The sequence below is a fragment of the Oryctolagus cuniculus genome, chromosome 5 (genome assembly GCF_051225735.1).
Source record: "Oryctolagus cuniculus isolate XC-2025 breed Fujian yellow rabbit chromosome 5, ASM5122573v1, whole genome shotgun sequence".
NCBI classification, from domain to species: Eukaryota; Metazoa; Chordata; class Mammalia; order Lagomorpha; family Leporidae; genus Oryctolagus; species Oryctolagus cuniculus.
The window spans coordinates 10063392-10087802 of record NC_142871.1 but is presented as its reverse complement, the minus strand read 5'-3'; the positions used below and the strand labels follow the sequence as shown (position 1 = coordinate 10087802).

At 54.1% G+C, this 24411-nt stretch overlaps 1 protein-coding gene across 4 annotated transcripts in view; it reads left to right on the top strand.

Annotated features, from left to right (window-relative positions):
• The window catches only part of ZDHHC14 (zDHHC palmitoyltransferase 14), a 261769-nt gene that overhangs the window by 192611 nt on the left and 44747 nt on the right, over positions 1–24411 (top strand). For all 4 annotated transcript variants that reach the window (XM_070073338.2, XM_002714972.6, XM_070073342.2 and 1 more), the window contains exon 3: positions 2434–2592. In XM_070073338.2, coding sequence (XP_069929439.2) covers positions 2434–2592 — 159 coding nt within the window. The remainder of the gene's footprint in view (positions 1–2433; positions 2593–24411) is intronic.

Genomic DNA, 24411 nt, shown 5'->3' with positions numbered 1-24411 from the left:
TACTTCCAAAAGTTCAAGGGAAAAATAGAGTTAAAGACTGTTGATTTTGTTGCAAAAAAAAAATTTTGAAATTCTTGCATATCACAGGTCTTCAAAAAGTTAATGGAAAATGCATCTTACGCGAGAATTTTAAAAATTTTTGCACCAAAATAAACTTTGAAATACCCACATACATTCTTTGGAGCTCCGAGCCTGTCTGGATGTCTGTCGGCCTTAGCACCCTTTGCTAGGGCAGCCATCTGGGGTGCCAGGCAGATAGGGCACCTGCCAAGAGAGGGGTCCTGCCTGGCACAGCCATGCGCATCCCTAGGATGGCCCCACAGCTTCCCCAGGCAGAAGGGCTGGGGCTCAGGAAGGGGCAAAGTAACAAGGCTGCCCCGTTCGATTGCCCCTTCCCTGCCCTCGCTGCCCGCCCTGTCCCTGGAAAACAGAAGCTGACCTGTGGCAGCACAAAACGTTCTCCCTACTGCTGGGCTCTCTGTTTCCACAAATACCGAAGCTCTGGACTACAGGGCTGCCTTTGATGTTCAGACTTCAGACAGCCTCTGAGAGACTGGGGTGGGGGGTGGGGCCATAGCTATTGCAACACCTGACTCCTGACTTGAGTGAGAGCCGTCCTGCAGGGGGCTGGGTTGGGGTGGGGGGCAGCATTCCAGAGAAATCCGCATGAGGGTGCTCCGGGTGCCTGGGTGTGTGTCCCGCCCCCTGAGCCGAGCTGTGTCCCCACAGTTGAGCTCTTTATCATGGAAAACGCCTGTGATGACAAAACTCCCCATGGGTTTCCACGGCTTCTTGCACCAGAGTAAACATCTTTTCATTGCGTTTTTCCACGAACTCTCTGAAGTACCCTCCTGTTTGCATGCTTGGAGAGCGTGGTGAGTGCGTGTGCTGGGAGTGTTTAGGGCCCCTGGAGCAGGGTCTGGAGTTGTCAGGTGCGTGGATCGCAGGGCAATCTCGGTGGACTGCAGCTTCTGGCTCGGGAGTCGGAGGAGCTGTGCACCTGCTTCTCAGGTCGCCGCTGCTGCACGGACCACACTTGGAGCCGCGGACACTGGAGTAGGGATTCCCCGGCTCGCCTGCGGAGTCACATACCCGGGGAGCTTCACGTACAACCCCTAATGCCAGACCGTACCCCACCCCACGTAATGCAAGCAGAATCTCCGAGGGCGGGAGCGAGATGCCAATCCTTTGGCAGGCTCCCTGCGTAAGTAATTGGTGACTCCCGCCCAGGCTGAGTTTGGCAGCCTCTGTGGCTTAGGGGACTAATTCCTGCCACCCTGGAAGGTGACCAGAAGTGTGTTGCAACTGCCGCCACCGTCTGCCAGCAGAATCCTGCGGCTGTGTGTGAACTGGAAGGAGCAGTTCCCATGAATGCCGCCGGCCCTGGAGCTCCCAGCACAGTCCAGCTCCCTGGGCCCACTGGCAGCCAGTCTCAGCCGAAGCCCTCACAGAGGTCCTGGGCACACGCTGTCCCCCTGAGGCCTCTCACTCTTGATGGGGGAGCTAGCGGCCCGGGTTCTTTTCGGCGAGCCTTAAAGGGCTGTGTGGGGTCCAGGCGAGAATGAGACTGGCAGTCCTGCCTTCCTGTAGAGCAGCAGTTCCCACCCCTGCTGAGCGCTAGGCTAATTCTGACCTAACGCTGGATCGGAGGCAGGGTCCACACATTACAGGAGGTTTAAACACTCCCCAGATGATTCCATTGTGAAATCAGAATCTGCTCCCAAAAACGAAACCTAAAAAAAATAGATTTGTATTTTCTTTCACATTTGGAGAACTGGTTCTGAAAAATAAAATTGAAGGTGCTATTGAGATGATAAATAAATCATGGGAGTGATTTAAGGACTTTTTAAAACATATATGTACTTCTAAAACTCTACGTTCCTCCCCCCACCCGATCGCCATCCCTAGTGTTTTTTGAGGAGGCCAGCAGGCAAGCCTGAGCTGGTTTGAGGTGCATCCCTGTGTCCCCAGAAGGGAAGTGGATGAAGGCACGGTGCTCCCAAGGGCAAGGCTGGCTGCTGTACCATTTGCAACCCAACCCCCGGGTCTCTACAACAGGAGTTTGGTGCTCGTGGAATTGTAGGGGCTGAAGAGGGCTCAGAGCAGCCCCAGTCTGTGCTATCATCTGGGGGCCCCCAGCTGTGGGATATCTCCCCGGGCACCAGGGAGGGAGAGAATGCACAGTGCCCAGCCTCAAGCTGCGCAGGGCCGTGTAGCCTGCACCCCATTGGTTGGGGCTCAGTCACCTGCTCAGAGGAGTGAGGCGCCCGCCAGTCCCAGCGGAGCTCACTGAGGCACAGGGGAGCCCCAGCGAGGTGGGACAGACATGGTGGCAGGTCCCGGATGTCCTCCTGGACACCAGCAGAGGGCGGTGCTCTGGGTTGGAAGCGGTCATCTAAGGCACATGTGCCCTTTCTCTTCTTTTTCCCACAGATATTGCAAACGGCACCAGTTCAGGGGGGTACCGCCCGCCTCCCAGAACCAAAGAAGTCATCGTCAATGGCCAGACTGTGAAACTTAAGTATTGTTTCACCTGCAAGATCTTCCGGCCCCCTCGCGCCTCTCACTGTAGCCTTTGTGATAACTGCGTAGGTGAGTAGCTGCCCCAGGTGGGACGGGCCGCCTAGGGGTGGGCTTTGGGTGAAGGTGTGGCGTGTGCGTCTCTGTAATACCTGGGTGTGGTTAGGATTTGCACGTGTGGCCTGCTACATTCCCCAGGCCTGCAGTTGCCAGCTGTCTGCCTTGTTCCGTCCTGCGATGCCCTAGCCTTCTCCTCCCCCTGCACAGGCGCCAAAGCCGGGCTCTCTTGTTCCCCTAGGACAGCATGATCAGCAGGCATTTGGAATAAAACCTCTGCACCACAAACCCCCATGCCGGGCAGCCAGCTGGCCACGCACTTAACAGGACACGCTGTGTACAGTTCCCTTCTCCCGCATCTTCAGAGGGTCTTGGGGGGAGAGGCAGGAGGCTGTGCACCCTGGGGAGAGGCCAGAGGCGGAGGCCAGGAGTCTAGGGTTAGGATCGTCCCATCTTCCCAGAGCACGGAGGCCTCAGCTCTATCCACCAGCTTGCCCCAGCACCCAGGAGGGAACAGGCAGGGGTGGCGGGAGAGGCCACAGGTACTGACTTGTTAGAATCAGCCTGGCCAGTGACCCAGCTCAGGATTTCTATACAGACAGGGGCCCCAGCCCTGGGAACGCAGAGCTGTGCCCACCCCACATGCCCTCTTCCTCCCTAGACTGGAGCTCCTTAGAGGTGCGGTTGGCCAGGGGGCAGCAGAGGACTAGCCAGACAGGTGATGGCATTGGCCCATGGAAGCCCCACTTCCCAGCCCATGGCCTGCTTCCGGTGGGGTGGCCAAGGATAGTCCCAGGGGAGCACCTGTGCGAATCGGCAGCTACCACACGCCGGGACAACAGGGGAGCAGCTCGGGACAACCCCATTTCCCTCGGTGACCCAGGACCGATCTGCAGTGCTCCTGAGTCCCAGAGTCTGTGGTCTCCGGGCCTCTTGAGTAGAAGGCAGCTTCAGACCGAGGCCGCCTCCTCCGACCCGTCGTGAATTCATTTTGTCTGCATGCGAACCATTTACAGTTCAGTGCAGAGCCCGTGCTTCCCCTCCCAGGCCTCATCTTGGTGTAGGAACTTAGAAAAATGGCTGTGAGCCTCTGCCTCCCAGCAGTACTGCGGGGAATTTGGTTCCGTCCTCACCCTGTAGTCGGGGGTCTATACTGTTGGAGCCCGGGACCCAGCACCGGGCAGCCTGGGTCTGGACGCTAGCTGCGTGACGTAGACAAGCTTCCTAAACTCTGTGTGCCTCCGTGTTTGTCCTCTCAAGAATGGGGAGAACATAGCTGCCTCATGGGGTGGTTGAGAGGTTAAAGGGGGTAGCACACAGAAAACACTCAGAGCAGCACCTGGTGTTAAGCACACACGCTGGCGTCGGTGACTCCAGTGACGCTGCGGCTGCTGCTTCCTTGGGGGTCCTGGCTGGACCTGACCTGTTGTCGCTCTCTGCAGAGGAGCTGACCAGTGCTGCCCCTAGCCCTCCACGTGGGGGCGTGTCAGAGTTTCCACCAGGACACGTGACAACCTGTGCTCAATCTCTGTGATGCTTCCCCGGGGACAGCAGCCTCAGGGACCAACCCCCACTGCGGGGATACTTGAAGCCAGAGCCGCGCGGTGGCTTACCTGTCTCAGGGGAGCCTTTACAGGGGTTGGCGAGACCCTTCCTGGGGTTGTCACTTCTACCTGGGGCCTACCCTACGATGCAATCACAGGTAACTCACGCCTGTTCGTGTAAACGCGCCTGTTGTGGGTGCCTCCTCCTGCATGCTTCTCCTAGCGCCTTATTCTAGTCTGCATTTTGATAGAGAGGGAATTATTTTCTACCAGCCCAAAGCATTTATCATTTATTAACATTTTTACAATTTATAAATTTTACTTATCATTTATACAAGTTTGTCAACCACCTCCGGACACTCCCGGGTTTCTACTCCCTCATTTTCACCAGTTGGTCTCCACCTCTGCTTCCTGTCTCCAGGTAGATTCCTCATCATGAAAAGCCTTTCTGCCCCATCTCGTAGCCTTACCGTTCTAAATTCCCTTTGGGTTATCTTCAGACACTTTCTAAAAGCTCATAGAACCACTCAGACGTGCCCCTTCCCTTGCCCGTGGGCATACGTGTCCCACCAGGAAGCCTGGTGCATTCAATGTGCAGCCCTCTTGCCAGAGTTCCATACGCTTCCCCCAGCTGCCGGTGTGCTTCCGTCATGGTGTCACCGTCCAAGAGCACCCTCTCCGAGAGGACGCTATGAAATAAGAGCCCCCAGGAGCCAAGTTGGAGTCTTCCCGAGAAATCGCGGCCACCCCAGCAGGCCGGCAGCGTCCTCTAAGTGAGAAACCCCGAACAGCAGAGGGAGGACAAAAGGAGGAGAGATGGGAGAGACTGGGGTGGGGTGCAAAGGAGGATGCCAGCCACGGAGCATTCAACCAGCAGTGGCCTCTAGGTGTCATTCAAAGATCCTAGAGCTGGAGCTTGGGCAGCTGTTAACAGAGCCCAGTTCCATCCAGGACGGGTAAGGTTCAGCTGTCTCATAATTAGCCGGAGAACCAAAGTTTTGTAGGGGTCTGAATGACTGCAGATTTTTTCTGCGGACTGCCTTAGTGTGACCACCGAGCAGACCAGAGGACTGGACCTTCCGCGTTTGGGAAGGCAGAGTGGAGAGCAGGTGCCACCCACTGAGAGGTCTAATTGCAGGGTTTGCTGCTGGTTCATTTGTAGATGGAAAATCTTTACCGAGAGAATTCTTCCTGTCGCCGAGGGAAGGCCCCGTGACACACGGAGAGCCAAGGACCCATTCCGTGGCTTCCCCTTGCTGGTGGTGGCTGAGCGTGGCTGGTGCTTGCCAGGCGTAATCTACAAACGCTGATTTGTGCTGGGAGGAAGAGCCGCTCAGCAGTGTTTTCTTTGTCAGGGAGTTTGAGACGAGAGCCGGGGCAGGCACTCTGCGTGTCCAGTTGAGGACAGAGGACAGCGCCTCTGTGGCGTGCGAGCTGAGGCCGAAACAGAACTGGCTGGCAGGGCTCGGGGTTAGGGCCTGGCTCTACAGGCACGCCTCCCCAGGGCTGGCTCCTGGTCTGTCCTTGAATGAGCCTGGGACCTGGCTGAGTTGTCCAGACTCTCTCAATGCCGTGTCTGTAACGTGGGGTGATCCCAATGCTACCGGGCAGGTTACTTTTATGGACAAAGTGAGACTGTGCCCCCAGAAGCACCAGCTCGGAGAGCGCACACTTGGGTCAGTGAGCGCTTGCTGTTGGAATCCTCTTACTGGAACCAGGGAAACCATGCTCTTAGCCCTTAGTGCTCTAGACCCCAGTTAAAGCAAAGCGCATCTTCCCGCAACAGGAAGCCTTGCTTCTGTCACGTGGGAGGATTTAGATGATTTGCAGTAAGAAAAGTAACACGAATCTCTTTTATCTCCATGTCTGTCTCTCTACCTTCCTGTCTCTAGTTCTCTCTCAGTGTTGCCATCGGGTAGCTTCTCTGCATTTAAAACAGGGGATGTTGGGTTGTTTCGTCCAGGCCATCTCTGGGTTGTAAGGTATTTCAGACAAGCAACACCTGGGTCAGGAGCCCCCTTCCCAGAGCCTCGCACCCCTCAGCTCAGGAGAGGGAAGTGTAACTGCAGGAGCGGGCGGCTGGCGCGTGGCCCTTGTTCTAAAGCCCCAGGCGTGCGCCCTGTACCTTTCCCTGACCAGGTGGACCCCGTGGGAGGAGCCTGTCCTTTGGTGGACCCTGGTCCAGTCTTAGACTAGCTAGCAGCTTTCAGGGGGGAATTGGGTGTTTTTAACATAACATAAACCTGGAATAAAAACCAGGACTCACTTGCAATTGATTTAATCCCATGCTGTGGCCAAACTCATAAGGAAGTTCACTAAGCACTGAGGTGAAGCACGGCAAGGGTTTGCAGACAGGCTCTGTGCAAGCCCAGCACCAGGACGGGCAGCTCTGCCCGGGGCTGCCTTAGGGCTCCTGGAGGCCAAGCTGCCTGGTTCCACACCTGCTGTGCTGTCTGGGCAAGAGGACCCTCTCTGCACCTGCAGTGCTGCCCCTGGAGGTGCCACAGGACAAAGGACAATGCACATGCAGCCTGTAGGCTGTGCCAGCCCCTGGGGAGCACCGGGCAGCACCTGCCTCTCTCACACACAGCGAGTGAGTTTGTGTAGAGTTCTCCCACCCTCTTTTACATCCCTGCGGATCCCTTTCCTGTCCCCTCCTCTCCCTGGCTGGGTCTCTCGCTCCCAGGCCCTTGCCCTCCGTCCACCACACACACCCCCTCCTGTCCCCACATCTCCTCTGGGCGCTCTCACTGCTCCCCCCTGCCGCGAATGCAGACTGCTGGGACGTGGGGTGTGCGCCGCTCGGCGCCCCCGCCCTGGGAGCCCAGTCACTGCTTCACCGTGGTACCCAACAGTAAGAGGTTGGCCTTGTAGCTGCATCCCGCTGTGGGGGAGAACTCTGGAGTTTCTTCGCAACTGTTGGAGTGTGGGGAAAGGGCTCCTACTTCCTCATCGGACAACACTGCACTTGAGGGCAGTGGAGGCAGCCGGCGTTGTGTCGTCCTTGGAACCAAAGCGAACGGGGTTTTACTGGTGCTCCTGGCTTCCGGTGTCTTTACGTTTCACCGACATTTAACGAGCACCCGAGTCAGGCAGCGTGATAGTCGCTAGATGCATCAAAATGAAGGCCTTCGGCAAGGATCATTATCAAGAGCAGACCAAGGACAGTCAAGGCAGAAGGCATTTATCATATTGCGTAGGCCACAGAGAGTGGTTTTATGTTGGTAAGGAGCACAATAAAAAGTCTTCAGGGCCCGTGCTGTGGCATAGCAGTTTGGATCCCAACTGCTCCACTCTTTTTAAAGATTTATTTTTATTTATTTGAAAGAGAGTTACAGAGAGAGGTAATGAGAGAGGTCTTCCATCCACTGGTTTGCTCCCCAGATGGCTACAATGACTGGAGCTGAGCCAATCCAAAGCCAGGAACCAGGAGCTTCTTCTGGGTCTCCACATGGGTGCAGGGGCCCAAGGACTTGGGTCATTTCCACTGCTGGATCAGGAGCGGAGCAGCCGGGACTCTAACCAGCGCCCATATGGGATGCTGGTGCTGCAGGTAGGGGCTTTAACCCACTGCACCACCGTGCTGGCCCCCCAGCTGCTCTACTTCTGATCCAGCTCCCAGCTAATGCACCTGGGAAAGCAGCCAAGTCCCTGGGTCCCTGCACCTATGTGGGAGACCCGAAAGAAGTTCCTGGCTCCTGGCTCCTGGCTTTGGCCTGGCCCAGTCTCAGCTGTTGCAGCCATTTGGGGAGTGAACCAGCAGGTAGAAGATCTCTCTCTCTTTGTCTTTTCCTTCTCTTTCTCTCCGTCTCTCTAACTATTCCTTTTTTCAGTGGCACCATCGCTGTGTCTTTTCTGCCGCATCTGCAGAGACCAAGGTTCCAGATTCCGTGATGTGGGCGGGAGCCCCTTTCGCTTCCCTTCCTGAGTAACGGGCCAGGCAGGGGCGGTACCTGCCCCACTTTCTGCTTCTAAAATGAAGAAGAGGTTGTAGGGCCCCGCCTCCCACCTATTTTGGGATTCTCCCCAAACAGGAAGTTTACTTGGATGACAGATGACCGAAGAGGTAAAAACGCTTTGGAAAGTCCAGCACAAACACAAAACTAAACTTAGAAGCAAATAAACAAAGCATCCAACTCCAGAAGATAGAGTAGGAGCTGCAAAATCAGTTTAAAGAAAATAGTGGCCTAAGAAGCAGAGCAGTAAGTGTGAGGCCAGATCCCATTCCCTGGAAAACAAACAACACTAAATAAAGCTCGGGTGAGACTAAAGGACAGTGGCACGAAGTGGAAGTGACAGATCAGAGGGGACAGACTCAGATTTTTTTTTTTTTTTTTAATTTTGTATAACCGTTTGCTGGGCAATCTCAATGTAACATGACGTAGCAGATTGCATCTAGTATAACAATAGAATTAGTTATTTTGAAGTAGAAGGGCTTATTTATTTAAAAGGCAGAGTTAGACATAGAGAGGACAAAACAGAGAGAGAGAAAGAGAGATCTTCCATTTGTTGGTTCACTCCCCAAATGGCCACAACAGTCAGGGCTGGGCCAGGCCAAAGCCAGGAGCCTGGAACTGCACCTGAATCTCCCACACCAGTGCTGGTTGTCCCTGCCTGTGCTCTTGTGCTCCCGGTCCCCTTGCTCATCACATGGCTGTTGGTTCTCTCCTCCCGGGTCCTGGGCCCCCAACATTTCTCTTGGTTCCACCACAGCCTCTGTGGGTTCTTCCTGGCCGCTGGCTGGGCCACTCTTTGGTCCTGGGCAGGTGTGCCCACCCTTTCTTGGGTAGTCCTGTTCTCTATATGCCTGCCCTTCAAGAAGATTCCCTGTGTTCTCTACCAAGAGATTTTAAAAAATGCAAGTGGAAGCAGCCTCCAGAGGCACTTTTGAAGGAGTAATCAGAATAAATGAAAACGCCAGGAAGTGCCTCATGCCAGCAAGAATTCCCTTCGTAACACGTTTGTTGTGGGTGTGAGTCCAAGTATGTCCATGTAAGTTCCTTAAAACTGTATGCCAGGCCTGGGAGTCTGCATTCGAGCGAGCTCCCCCGCGGACTGTATGCGCAGCGAAGCGTGGGCACATGGGAGCAGGCTCTTTCTGCCCTCCTCTGGGCTCAGCCAGCCCAGGTCAGGCTGTCCGGATGCACCGAGGATCGCTCCTCCTCCTTCCTGGAGACCAGTGGCCGGCAGGGAGACCTCCCACGGAAGGCAGCCACTTCCGGAGGGCTCTGCCACGGTGATTTGCCACCACGACAAATTACTATTAACAAACAGCTACTGTATTCTGAGAGCCAACTGCAATCCATGCGTTACAAATACAGCTCTGCAGCTGGAGTTGGTCTCCTGGTCCCCTGACTCACCTCAGGGCCTCTGCCCCCTGGGGTCTGAGGTGGGCATTGCCTCGGCTCGGCCACAGGGTTGGATATCCACAGGGCCGGGGGGTGCCAGGGCGGCACCCAGGGCTGGCTGTGGAGAGGGGAGGGGAGGCATCCGGTCCCTGTGGAATGCACGTGCCCACGGCTCCCCCTGTGATACTTACGGATTTGCCTGTTAGGTGGAGGCAGAGGACAAACAAATAAAAGATGGGCCTCTTGCCTGGAGACGTTTTCCTCCCACTCAGGAGACAATGACTGGCATCTCATGGGAGTGTTGGACAAGAACAAGAACGCAGCTCCCAGGAATGCTGGCCGCGTCCATTGGTGGTGATTTAGACAGATCCCCCCAAGGGGAGAAAAGAAGAAAGGGCCGAAAATCCGGGCCATCAGCCACACTGAGCAGCCCTCAGACACCCACCTGACAAGCAGGACGTGCGCGGGCAGGGGATGGTGAGGTGGAAATCCCGACAGCGCGCTGGTGAGGTGTGGTAGCTAGCTGTGGGTGCCCGACAGTGCTGTGCCACAAAGCCCTGGAAACCTCAGTGAGGGCTGGCGTTGGCACAGAGGGTGACAGAGCCACCGCTTGTGACGCCAGCATCCCAGATCAGCGTACCAGTTGGAGTCGGCTTTTCCACTTCCGTCCAGCTTCCTGCTAATGCACCTGGGGAGGTAGCAGGTGATAACCCTAGTGCCTGGGTCCCTGCCCCTCGCGTGAGAGGCTGGAGTTCCTGGCTCCCGGCTTTGGCCTGGCCCAGCCCTGGCTGTTGCAACCACTTGGGGAGTGAACCAGTGGATGGAAGATATTTCTCTCTCTCTCTCTCTCTCTCTCTCTCTCTGTCACTTTGCTTTTCAAATCTGTCACTTTGCTTTCCAAATAAATAAATCTTTAAGGACTGCTCAGTGGCTTTTAGCGAGCACCGTTTATGTTTCCTAAGTGTTGTGGGTCCCCTGGGACCTCCCTGGGGATTTGACTGGGCTTGGCTCCACGCACTGGTTCAGAGCCAGGCCTCCTCCTCGCATTTGATTCTGAGTCCCAGGCTGAAGGCCCAGTTCTCCTCCTTGGGGAGTCCCTGGACCACCTGATGCATAGAGAAGCTTCTAGGTGTTTACGGCCCGTCTGCCAGGTCGCACTGGGCAAGCTGGGAAGCTGTTCACTCGCAGAGCGTCACAGGGCGGCTTGGGACACTGAGTCAGATACTTTCTAGGAAGGCAGTCCAGGTCTTTAACCCACGCGTGCCTTAGAGTTAGGTGCCCAGTAATCTAGTGTTGACCTGTGCTGCCGGGAACTACAGCAGGCCCCCAGGATGGATTTGGGGTCAGGAGAAAAGCCTGAGACACACCAGCCCTGAAGCTGCCTGCTGGCTGTGAAGGGAGCCGTGCTTCACAAAATCCCACCCACTTGGGGCCCGCACTGTGGCAGGTTAGGGCCCTGGCCTGCAGCGCCCCACATCTAATGTGGATGCCAGTTTGAGTCCCAGCTGCTTCACTTGCAATCCAGCTCCTTGCTAAGGCACCTGAGAAAGCAGCGGAGGCTGGCCCAAGTATTTGGACCCCTGCATCTGCGTGGGAGACCCGGAAGAAGCTCCTGGCTCCTGGCTTCAGATTGGCTCAGCTCTAGCCATTGCAGCTACCTGGGGAATGAACTAGCAGATGGAAGACCTCTCTCCCTCTCTCTGTCTCTACCTCTCTCTGTAACTCTGTCTTCCAAATAAATAAAATAAATCTTAAAAAAAAAAAACTCCCACCCACTCTTTGTAGGACTTGAGCAAAACCAGGCTACAAAGACTGGAAGCTTTGACGATGAACAATAACTCGTGCTTTAGTTTTGAAAGCTTAATGCCTATCTATTAGTTTTAAAAAAAAGGAGCTGTGAAAATAGTTTGGTTTATTGGAAATCGGTTCAGTTTTATTTTTTTAAAAGGCTGAGTATTTTAAGTAAAGGTATAATTAAAATAGTCAGATTATACTTTAGGAAAAGGAAAAATGTGAGATATAATCATGGCCTCCTTCTGATGAAGCGAGAAATGAACCCATAGAAACGGTTTGCGCTAGCCCAGCCCTTCCGTTGGGAGGACACTGTCCTGCACTTCCATGTGACTTTTGACCGCTCCGTGTGGCCTTGGCTCCCACATGCAGCCTGGCCAGTGCTCAGGGCCAGTTGGTGTGCGCTGCGATGCGGAGAGGGCAGAGACCTGGCCACACTCAGACACGTCCTGGCCCTCGTAAACCAGAGGCTGAGAGCAGAGGGATGCTCGGCCGGGCAGGGCGGTGGATGGGCAGCAGGTGGACACATGAGGTTTTCACCACGCGAGAAAGGTGGTAGCTTCCACCCCAGGCCTGTAGTGCGGCCTCGTTCCTCCGACAGTTGGTGACTGCCGGGGTGAGGCTGTGCTTGGGCACAGGCCTGGGGTGGGTGTGTGGGGCGGCAGGAGGGCGGTGAGTGACGCGTGGTCCCAGCCTCGCAAGAGCTTCTGCGGGGGGAGTTAAAGTCCGCTCCACAGCAGGAACGCACTCACCTTGCTGGTTCTGCCCCAGGATGGTCATGATCTCACCCAGATATTGCAGTCATGGTCCCTGCACTGGCGCACGTGAAGGGTGCGTCACTGCCCTGATGTCGTACCCCGGAGCATCGCGGCCCTCAGGATACCAGGCTCCGGGCCTTCTCCTGGGAGTTCCCAGGAGACCTTTACCACCGAGGGGAGAGTTTAATGATGTAGCTACATCCTCAGGCTAGAAGGTTCCAGAAATTTAATGGAGCATATTGGTAAGGAAAGGTTCTATGATCTCACCCCGAGGGCCTGGACAAAGCAAGTGCCCCACGGCCTGGGGTGGACTCCCCATTGCTCTGAGGACCAGCAGGGGACTATGGCCACCATGCTTCTAGAAGCTCAGCTCACTCCATGAACCAAGTTGCCTACTAGGGCATGGCCTGACCACCAACCAAGAACCTCATTTTTTTTTTTTTTAATTTTCTTTTTTTGCAAGGCAGAGTTACAGAGACACAGGGAGAGACAGAGAGGAGAGACCTTCTCCTCTGGTTCACAACCCATATAACCACAGCGGCCAGGGCTGGACCAGGCCAAAGCCAGGAGCCTGAAACTTCATCCAGGTCTCCTACATGGTAGCACAGACCCAAGCGCTTGGGCCATCCTCCACTGCTTTCCCAGGTGCATTAGTGGGGAGCTGGTTTGAAAGAGGAACAGCCAGAACTTGGGGCTGACACTGTAGCACAGCAGGTTAACGCCCTGGCCTGAAGCACTGGCATCCCATATGGGCGTTGGTTCAAGTCCCGGCTGCTCCACTTCCAATCCAGCTCTCTGCTATGGCCTGGGAAAGCAGTAGAAGATGGCCTAAGTCCTTGGGCCCCTGCACCCACGTGGGAGACCCCGGAGGAAGCTCCTGGCTCCTGGCTTCAGATTGGTGCAGCTCTGGCTGTTGGCAGCCAATTGGGGAGTGAACCAGTGGATGGAAAACCTCTCTCTGTCTCTCTGCCTCTCCTCTCTCTGTGTAACTCTGACTTTCAAATAAATAAATAAATCTAAAAAAGAAAGAGAGGGGGGAGGGGAGGGAGGGAAGGAGGGAGAAAAGCAGCCAGAACTTAAACAGAAGCTCCTATGGGCTGTGGGTGTCACAGGCGGCAACAACCTGCTGTGCCACAACTCTGGCCCCAGGAAGCTTACTTTTAGAGTTTGTCATGGCCTGGGTGCCATAGACGGAACTCAGGATGTCCCTGAACTTGGAAAGGGAAAGCAATCACATCTTTATTTCAGTAACACTGTGTTTCCTTCCATTGGGAATAAGGACAACACATCGGATTAGCCCTGTGTCAACACTGGCCACTGCAGAGCAGCCCCTGGGATGCAGGATTCCCACCCTGTAGACGCCCCAGGCCAACACGTCTGTCTGTGACCCCTCTGAAGTTACAGGATGGGTCACCCCTCAGGTCTGGCTGGTGAGAGATGGATGAGCCGGCACATGTCTCAAAACCCCCTTGACAGCAGCATTTCTTCCCTGTTGATCTCTTTTGCATTTTACATATGTGAAGCATGCTGGGAAGGGGTCCAGGGCTTCACAAAAATTGAAGAACCCCTGGGTGGCTCTCATTTGGAAAATAAGACTCTAAAGTAAAGGGACTGGGTAATAAATAGAAGGGGCAGGCTGCGTCCTCTCTCCACCCCTCCGGGCTTTGTACTCATTTTCTTTCAAGGAATACACAGTAAGTTGCTTTCAGGAATCCCAGTTTTTCCAAGTTCTTTCCACACAAAAACAATAATCCCCCTAGCTCATTCATTTTTCTCCTCGTTTTTCTCTCCCAACCCAAACCCAGGTGTGCCACACACTCAGCTTCCCAGGGTAGGGGGGCAGGCCTGGGGCCACCTCGCAGTGGGGCCCCTGGAGCCAGGCTCCCGCGGGATGCTCTTGTTGCTTGTGGAGGAGACTTGTACTAGGGAGCAGAAAGGGCGGCTGCAGGAGGAGCTCTGTATAGTGGCCGCCCAGCTCGCTGTGTTTTGGGTAAACAAAACCCTTAGTAACAGCTGTGTAAACACTGCGGAGTCTTCATTCCCTCCAGGGCCTGGCTCGGTCCCTTTATGCCCCTAGGAGACAACAGGCAGAAAAGAACCCTCTGTGTAGTTAAATTTAACCCTCCCACGAGATGTCCTGGAATATTTGCAACACTTTTTTTTATATCTTTATTATTTTATTTGAAAGAGAGACAGAGAGAGAGCTTCCATCCTCTGGTTCACTCCCCAAATGGCTGCAATGGCCAGGGCTGGGCCAGGCCGAAGCCAGGAGTCAGGAGCCAGGAGCTTCATCCAGGGCTCCCACGTGGGTACAGAGGCTCAAGCACTTGGGCTGTCCTCCACTGCCTTCCCAGGCACATTAGCAGGGAGCTGGACTGGAAGTGGAGGCGCCAGGAATTGAACCAGCACCGACGTGATATGCCGACACTGTAGGCTTTACTGGCTACACCACAGCACCAGCCCCTCCAACACTGTGTTAAGGCTCTGTATTTAGTACAACACTGTATTTAGTAGCTACTGTTTCCAGACCCCCACCTGGGTTTAGGGTGGTTTGCATCACATGCCTTTCCACAGAAAGTTGGCAGGAATCAGATGGTGTCATGGAGAGTATTCCTGGTGACTTGATGGATTCACAGCTGTGTCACGGCACAGTTGTGTGCCACTGACCATGCAACAGTGACTGGCTTCCTTCTAAGTGTGTGGGCCCCAGAAACCATTGCTTGTCATTACTGGATGAAAATTTTGTTTTCCAAACATAAATGCATTTTTTCCGTCTCTGTAACTGCTGCCACTTTGGTGCAGGACAGGAAGTAGCCAGCGTGTGCTCGCATGGGGCTTCTGAGATCTGCTCAGCAAGGCCGGGGGCTTCTGGGCTTAGGAGCTTGAGGGCTGTACCCCAGGCCCTTCATTCGCCTGTTTCAGAAATCTCTGCTGACTGACTGCAGACTACACCAGGCTCTGGGCTTGCCAGTCACTGGGGCAACAGTGGTGAGCAGGATTCACTTGGTCCTGCCACAAGGAGCTTGTGGGGGAAAGCAGGTGGGTGTGGTACAGAGAGGTGGCTGGTGCATGGGCCAGGCCAGCCCTTGGGTGAGCACATGGAGAGAAGAGGGTGGGGCAGCCGGGCTGGGACCCATGGGAGCCCAGCAAGGGAGGGGAGCAGAAAGACAAGGCCCTACTGGGCGGGTGCTGGGACAGCTCTGCAGAGCACCCTGGTAGGAGCAGGAGGGCAGGTCCAGGAAGGTAATTCCAGGAGGAGAAGGCCAAATTGAAGGCGGGAAGAAAGAGGGCGCCTTGCAGTACTTGCCAAGCAGTTGCTGTCCCACTCCAAAGCCAAGCAGCATGAAGGGGCCTTGTCTAGCTAGTGCTTCAGAAAGTGCTGTCTGTCACCATTGCAGAGAACGAGTGTGCTGCAGCCAGACTGAGCCAGGGAGACGGGCTGGGGCTGCACACCCAGGTGGGTGCAGGTGACCTGGGCCCACACTGCAGGAGCAGCCAAAGAATGGAAAGATGTAGGTGGATTCCATAAATATATCTAGACTCAGTGCTTCATGAAATTCGTGGAGTGGGGGGAAAGGGGAGAGAGCACTGGCTCCTTCTCCCAAGAACATGATTATTTCTCCATGTTAAAAATTAATCCTTTCAGAGAAGAGTCAAGTTCCCATATTTTAAGCGTATCATGAGTCAGTGACCTGAGCCATAAAGCATAGAACTCACGTTAACTGCCTGGTCTGAGCCAGATCCAAGCACCACATAGGCCAGGCTGTGGCTGATTGGCTGGTGACTATGAACCAGACACACAGAGGAGAGAAAGCAAAAATGGAGGGTGAAGGAGTAAAGTCAGGAAGTGCAGGAGGGCAAGCATGGAAGGAAAGCGAAGTGTGACCACCAGGTCCTGGAGAACAGAGGCAAGGGACTGGGGGCAGCTGGTCCTGGGCAGGAGAGACCACTGCTGGTGATGAGAAGAGGGGCTCCTTCACCCCAGAGCCACCCATGGTGCAGTTAAATTAAGACTTTTGATGTGCAAATGCTGGTCCGCTTCCAAGGCTTGCTTCTGCTTTCTTTGCTCATTAAACCACACACAAATTCCCATTTTTATTCTTTGGCTGCTCTCACACACACAGGCAAATGTCTACCTAGTTAGCCCATTGTTCCCCCCTCAAGAGAAGTAACCTGTAATTTTATGGGAGTAGCATGGGTGACAGTCCTCCTGTGTCTCTTCAAACTGGCATGTGGCATAGAGCTGGTTGTAGGTATTCTTCTTTTGCTGTCTGTCCTGTGGTGTTCAGAGTTGGCCTGGGGAAAGGTCGTCCTGCTCAGTCCAGAGGGCAGTTCACCTTGTCCAACAGGATGGGCTAGAAGCCCTGCCTTATGACCGTCTGGAGCTGGATAGAGACAAAACAAATGAGTGCATTAAAGACACGTGGCCCAGAAAGAAACAGTAAGAGTGTGGTAGCTGTAGGGGCAAAGAGAGACAACAACCAAGGTTTTCATGACTAGCGCTGGCCCAGAAATTCCAGCGCCATTCAGCCTGCTCATGGAGTTGTCTACCCTCACCCAAGAAATTGTAAATATGGTTTTGTACCTGTCTAGTTTTTTTTAATGGTTTATTTATTTATTTGAAAGGCAGAGATACAGAGAGAGAAGGGGAGAGAGGGAGAGGGAGGGGGAGAGAGTAGGGGGTAGAGACGGAGAGAGACAGACAGACAGATCTTCCATCTACTGATTCATGCTCCAGATGGCTGCAACGGCTGGGGCTGGGCCAGGCTGAAGCCAGGATCTAGGAGCTTCTTCTGGGTCTCCCACATGAGTGCAGGGGCCAAAGTACTCCATCTTTCACTGCTTTCCCAGGCACATTATCAGGGAGCTGAATCAGAAGTGGAGCAGCCGGGACTCAACCAGTGCCCATATGGGATGCCTGCATGGCAGGCAGAGGCTTAGCCTTCTATGCCACAGCACTGTTCCTGTACCTGTCTAGTTTGACTATCAAACAGTATGCATCATAGAGCGTGGCACAGGCTCTGCCTTGAGCAGAAGTTAGCATGTCTCATCCCTGCCTGTTTTGAAGGACTGGGTTTGGCAACCCTAACATGCAGGCCCTAGTGTGGCACCCGTTACCTGGATGAAGGCTGTGTTTTGTTCTCTTTCCCAGAGGAAGGGGTCTTGTACTGGCTCACTCTTGAGAGCCTAATAAAGGGACATCACTATTTCCCTTTATCTAGGGATTCTTAACTTAGTCCAAAAAATGCCAGTGCTTATCTTAAGGCTGTAGGAGCAGGTGTTTGCTGTGTGGCCTGTCCTCTCTGGGGCCAGTCTCTGTTCTCCAGAGGTGAGGCTGGGCTCTAAATATTTTACTTCTCAACAGACCCACTGTGCTTTCTTCTTGGACACCAGGTAACCACATTCTGTTAGGAAGTTAAGGGTGCTAGTCAAATGCCCAAACCTAGAGTCTTGGGCTGGGGAACAGATTAGCAAATCATCTACACTTTACATCATCTCCCTGACCTCCCCCAACAAAGAGATTGGTCCTTTAGATCCTCCACAAGGGCCTGTCCACATAGGTGGGAACTGTCTGTAAATCCTCATGTCAGCACGGTCCAAGTCAGCTGTGACTTTGTTCTCTGTCTGCTGCTCCAAGACAAATAGGAACCGACAGCAAAGATTCTGAGGCGGAATAATGGGAAGGTTTGAAGGCCTGGCCAGGTATTTGTGAGGCCCCGACTTGCAGATCTGTTTTCTCGTGGGGTACTGAAAGAGACCTTACAAGGAAGGTGTGAACCTCCTTAGGATGGCACTCCATTGACTTCAGTTACCTGCCTGGACTGGGAATGGAGCTGGTCTGAATAGGAGGCCAGCAGAGTGGGCAGCTGCTGCATCTAAAAGAAAATCCACGGTTCTGCCTGCTTCCTCAATGACTTAGGAGCCAAGCAGAAGGAAGGAAGTCCTCAGCTTAGGGCCAGCAGGGTCTGTGGTTCTGCCCATTGGCTTGAGCAAGGCTAAAGCACCCAATTACTCTTTCTCTTCTCTTTCTCACCCACATGGCTGCTGAAGTTTTCCAACCCCAACATGAATGTCCTGCCCATGGGTGCCTTGCCCAACCCCTACACAGATAGGCTGTGTTCCCTCTCCTACTCCCGGGAGTTTAACCTTTAGTACCAGGATGCACTAGGTACCTGGAAGTGGTAGGACAGGGAGGGTTGCAAGCACGGATGGGAATGTGGTGGGGAAGGGCAGCCAGCTCCTTGTCCCTGTGCCAACGTGGGCCCTGGTCAGACTTTGGGGATGAAGGAGCAAGCCTACATCCCTGCTACCCTCATCATCACGCAACCAGTATAAGGTGCAGGACAAGCCATCTGGTATAAAGCTATGGGGGAAGCGCCCACTCTGGAAACGTGTCCCACTCAGTGGTTGACCCTGGAGGGTAAAACTTCAGACCTGTACATAAGCACAATGCAAGTCTGACATCATTTCATGACCCGACAATGCACTTTACATGATATAAATTAACGCAAACAACTATTGTCTGTCCAGGTTGATAGTCCCGTCCTTTAAGATTTCCAGGGATCTGACTGGAAGCCTCAAAGTCAAAAGACTTAGTTCAAAAGAATTGTCAGAGGTTCAAACCATTTGGTCAAAATGAAAGTAATGATCCATTTAACCCAAGCATTTTTTTTTAAAGATTTATTTTATGTATTTGAAAGAGTTACAGGGAGAGGGAGAGACAGAGAGGGAGAGAGAGAAGAGAGAGATGTCTTCCCTCTGCTGGTTCACTCCCCGACTGGCTGCAATGGCAGGAGCTGAGCCCATCCAAAGCCAGGAGCCAGGAACTTCTTCCAGGTCTCTCACATGGATGCAGGGGCCCAAGGACTCAGGCCATCCTCTGCTGCTTTCCCAAGTGCATTAGCAGGGAGCTAGATTGGAAGTGGAGCACCCAGGACTTGAACCAGTGCCCATATGGGATGCCAATGCTGCAGGCCAGGGCTTTAACCCATTGCACCACAGCGTTGGCCCCTAACCAGTGGGCCAGTTCTAATGAGTTAAGGCAGTCACTCAAACATTTTAAAATACACAGATAAAGTTAACTCCTTTAAGACCCAAGCAATCAAGACTCAAAAAGACAACAGAAAACATGAGAAAGCTTCTTCAAAGACACATAGAATTCTCATTATCTCGGACAGTTACAAAAACAAAAGCTACAACATATTCATTCCTTCAGCCCCCCCATCAAAATATTTTTTCTTAACCTTTGTCACCAAGAATACATTCTCATGCTTATAGCTTCCTCCACGTCTTTCTTTCCTACCTACTGGTTTCTTCTGTTCACATACTGAACTCTTCTAAACTGTGAGAGACGTATTTTTAAAAACACATTCAGGGCCGGCGCCGCAGCTCACTAGGCTAATCCTCCGCCTTGTGGCGCCGGCACACCGGGTTCTAGTCCTGGTTGGGGTACCAGGTTCTGTCCCGGTTGCCCCTCTTCCAGGCCAGCTCTCTGCTGTGGCCAGGGAGTACAGTGGAGGATGGCCCGAGTGCTTGGGCCCTGCACCCCATGGGAGACCAGGGTAAGTACCTGGCTCCTGCCATCGGATCAGTGTGGTGCACCGGCCGCAGTGTGCCGGCCACGGCGGGTGAACCAACGACAAAAGGAAGACCTTTCTCTCTGTCTCTCTCTCTCACTGTCCACTCTGCCTGTCAAAAAAAAAAAAAAAAAAAAAAATTCAGAATTTTAACCCAGTTACTTTAAAGTAGGTCTTAAATTTGGAGGAATTAAGTAGGAAACAGGTAGAGTTTTTATATAATTATATTTTTTCCAAAGTGTTGAGAACCCTAGAAATGTAAGAAAAACCTGTAGCCTACAAGACAAAACATTTAAGTATAGAACCAAGAATGTTTTTGTTAAAAGACACAGCTACATGAATCTAATTCTGAATATTTTCTGAAAATCACAGTTTGCTGACAAAGACTTAAAATAATAGCTCAGCTGTTGACAGCATTGTCAAAGTACAGCAGGGTCTCACAGGCCGCCTTATCCTTTTGGGCCTTGGGACCTGCGTGGAGGGCAGTAGTGACTGGCGAGCTCTGTGAGTTTAACAAGACAAATATTGGCCCCAACCATAGAACAGAGAGATCTTAAATGGGTGGGCAGTGGAGCTTCCATAATTAACAGGGGGGAAATGGGAAATCTTGGTCAGAAAGGCCGGAATACCTGCTCTTGCTAGTCTAGGGGAGAAAAAGCTGAAGAGGGAGTTGAAACTCATGGCCCAGCCAGGGGTCTGGTTGGTGGTAACAATTGCAGTTTCAGAGAAACCATCTTAAGACCAGTCCTTGGGAGTGCTTTTTTCAAAATCGGGGCAAAGGAGGTGGGGGAAATGCGGCACATGGCACCCTTCAGTAGGGAGGAATGACCGAGACCAGGCCCTAGGCCTTGACTGGACAACGTCCTCCCCCTGCCCAGCGTTTGACATGGAGGATAAGGGATAGTGAACAGACCCTGGGCAGATCAGGCAAGACAGTGAGGGCCAGGATGGCCTACATAGAGAGTTTGAAAGAGTAAGTTGGCCTTGTTGGTCTCTTGTAAGACACTCCCCTGCATGAGTACAGCAAAGGGACTTCCGTTAGGCCAACGTGGCTAGTTTAAAAGACAGTGGTCAAGCCTCTGTGTCCAGGAAGCATTAGCAGAGGCTGGTTTCCCCTAGACAAGGGAGCAGGAAGAATGGAAGGAGGCTGGACGTGGAGCAAGTTGGCTTGGGATTTGCTGCTGTCTCATTCTCTCCTGGGTGGCTCGCCAACCGCATCACCGGAGACGGCTGCTCAGAACTTCTTTCCACAAGAAAGAATTTTAGGCGTGAGGCAGAGAGTAGTGTAAGCAAGGAAGTGATGAAGAGAATACCCCTGACAGACCAGCCTGGCATCCCAGAGCCCCGTCTGTATTCAGACTGGAGTTTTTGTAGATATGAGCACGGGCCCTCCATTTCTCCTCCACTCCCTTTGTGGGATATTGTCAGGTGGGGGGCTTCCTGGGTGCGGAATTCCAGAGATTCCTCCCAGAACTCCACCAGCACAGCGTCATCGGACCTGATAGCCCCTTGGTGCTGGGCAGGGAAGATTCCTCTAGGCTACCCCCAGGAGAGGGCTGGGAGCCACCCAGCAAGGTTGTCAGTCAAAGGCAAGACTTTCGATGTGCAAATGCTGGTCTGCTTCCAAGGCTTGCTTCTACTTGCTTCCCTCTTTCAATCAGATTCCCATTTTTGTTCTTTGGCCCCTCTTGCACATATAGGCGAATGTCTACCTTGCTAGCTAACATTTTGGCACCTCCATAAACTCCATGTGGAGCTTTGTATGTATATATTCAAGGCGTCTCCCCTTCTTGGTCCTGCATGAGACACAGGGGGCATCTTGGGAAGGTGGGCATCTCTGACAGACAAAGAGGTAGCATGCGGGGCTGCAGGGATTCCTGCTCACTTAGACTCAACTAGCCACCTGCCTATTCACACTGATTCAAGAGGAAGCAGCAAACGGCCTTGGGCCCTGCGCCGCAGTCAAGGATTCAGGAGCCTGATCTCATCTCGGAAGGTCCCACGCCTCTGGCTGCTGTCAGTCTCCACTGAGTTTCCCATCAGCCCCTGGAGACAGGGGTGGAAAGCGGAGTTGTGCATACTCATACGGAAAGGCGGGGCTGAGAGCCCACACCCTGGGCAGGACAGCAGGGGCACCCCCCAGAGGCCTGCACTGCAGGATTGGAGCTGGGGTTTCGCTGGTGTAACAAGGACAGAGCCGCCCGCCCAGGGCGGACCTGTGTGTGTGAAGCCAGAATGCCGATTCATTCATTTCCAGCCAGCGACTGCATGACCGTCACTGTCACAAGAGCTACCGTTCTCCCACCCTGCAGAGGCCGCCCTGTGTGTGCTGGCAGTCGGGGTTCTCAGGCAGCCGTCGTCGTGTCGATCAGCAACCACGGAGTGAGGTCTGGGCCCTAGGACCACACGTCAAGCGGAGTCTCTGCAGGGTAGCCCTGTAGGACTTTCTCAGCACTCGTGTGAGCCTGGGAGCCCTGTTCCTGGGCACTCCTAAGACACCCGGCCAGAGAACCTCATCGTTGAAAATACCGCATCTGACATGAATCCATAAGCATGTGCCGTTTTTTATTCCGTGCCCTTATTTATTCGAGAGTTGTTTTCAACAAAAGAAGGAGCCACACAACCAGCAGCGCCGTTTTTTGGAAAGACGACCTCACACCGACAGGAAGGTTCTGCCACAGGACATCCAGGGCCCCCAGGGCACATGTTCCGGCTGTCCTGATGAGCCGTGAACTCGCAATGTCAGTGCTCACTGCCAAGAGGCCTCCTTGCACCACAAAGGCATCCTGTGCCTGCTGCTGGGTCCAAACCAGCAGAGGACAGACTCTGGCCACGTGCTGGCCTCCTTCCTGCCGGGAACGGTCAGCCTGCTTTACAAACACATTTCCCCAAGGTCCAGGGAAGCCACTGCTGGCGCTTCGCTTGGCGCTGTCTGGCTGCCCCTCTCCCTGTGTGTGTCCTGCCTGACCGGCCCCGGGCCTCTGGTGGGTGGCATGTGTGCTCGCCTCTGTGTCCTGCTCCTTCCTGCTTCCAGAGTCGGCCTTGCTCAAGCTGCTGTCTGCGGCTCGGCCCTCCCCCGAGAGCTGCCCAGCTGCTTCTGCAGCTGCCTTCTAGCTGTCTGCAGCGAGGGAGATAAACTCACCCTCAGCCTGCGCGGTGGCCCCCACTCACCGTCTCCCAGAGCCCTGCACGCAGAGCCCTGCCTCACGCTTGACATCTGCTCTGCCCCACTTGTTCTGCCTGACCCATTGGCAGGCCCTGGGCATTTTACGTCCCCCTCGCTCACTCTCTGCACCGCCATGGCCGCCTGCAAGCTGCCAGCATCTCCCACGTTAGCTCTGCAAGGCTCTCTTGCAGGACCAACCCCCGACTCTGCACTCAGCCCAGCCTGCCTCAGCCAGAGGTCAAGGCCTGTGAGGCCCGTGCCCAGCCCCCTCACCAGCTCAGCCTGCACCCTGCACCTCCACGCTTCTCAGGGAAGGGGCTCCATGTGGTCTCCTCCCATTGTCCATCCCTCCTGGATTCTTCCTACACTGCACGGGCCCGGATGGCTGTGGTGCATACACGCGTGGGCTTTGGAGAACAGTAGCCCCAACCTCGGGTCTCCCAGAAGTATGAGGTAAAAGATGTCAGAGTCTAAGAGAACTGATGGAATTTTCTTAAGTCTGGTCAGGAGCTGTACTCCTGATAGAATTCTGGGAGGATGGGGAATGACACCAGGGGGACCGGCTCGTAGCACATTGAGACCATCACAGGCAGGTGCACCTGTACTTGTAGACTCAGCAAACAGCCGAGGGCCTACCAGCCGGCAGGTATAAATGCAAATAAAGCAGTAGCTTTCAGTCATCTTCCCTCGGCTCACGGTAAGCAGTACTTACTTTGCACATGAGACGCCGTGATGCCTCCTAATCTGTTGAGTGAGTTTGCTTTTAATGCTGGTCCTGACCAGTGCATTAACTTCATGACTCACTCGCTCCTTGATCACAAACCTCAGTTAAAACCAAGCCCTGGAAGACGACACAAGTACAGCAGCCCCACTCTGAGCCAGCTGGTGGGTGGGCAGCCCACACCTGTGGCTGAGGGTTTGCAGACAGCCTGTGAGATCTCTCCCCACGCTGTAGGTAGGTGCCTGCCTGCCCACCTTCTTGGAACAGCTCCACTGTAAGTCAGTTGTTGAAGTAACCTGTTTCAATTTCTGTGAATTAAAAACCTCGAACTGAGGCAACCATTCTCTGCTCCAGGTCTAGGAGCAGGCGTCGGGAAACAGGGAAAGTTGTGTGCGTGTCGGGGGCACAGTGCGTGGTCTTCGTTAGCTGGTTTCAAAGCATCAGGCAGGGCGAGCAGGGGGAGAATGCGGCCCTGGAGTTCAAGGACAGGGTCTCAGGAGCCCATAGAAAGCAAGGGATGGAGGGTGATGTCCCCTGTGGCCTCCTGACACCACACCCTTCTCTTTCATTCTCGCTGTTCCCATCACGCCTTCATCGGGTCAGCCTCCCACAGGCTACGTGGCTGGCGGCTCTCGTGGGCGCCACCCTGCACTGAGCCGGGAGCCCGCCAGGGCCGCTCTGCTTGCGTGGAATGGGATGTTTAACCCCCGGCCGGCCGCAGCTTCCGCGCTGCGTGCTGTTCTCTCAAGGCCCCCAGCAGCCCTCTCAGTGCTGTGCACTCTCTGGCTGTTAGTCTGCCACGTCTCGGGAGAGCCCACTGCCAGGGCAGCGAGCGGGTGCCCAGCCCTTCCTGGCGAGCGGGCTCACACGGGGCCCAGGGTGGGCTTCACGTTCCGCCGTCGCTACCTTGAAATTCCTAATAGCTTTCC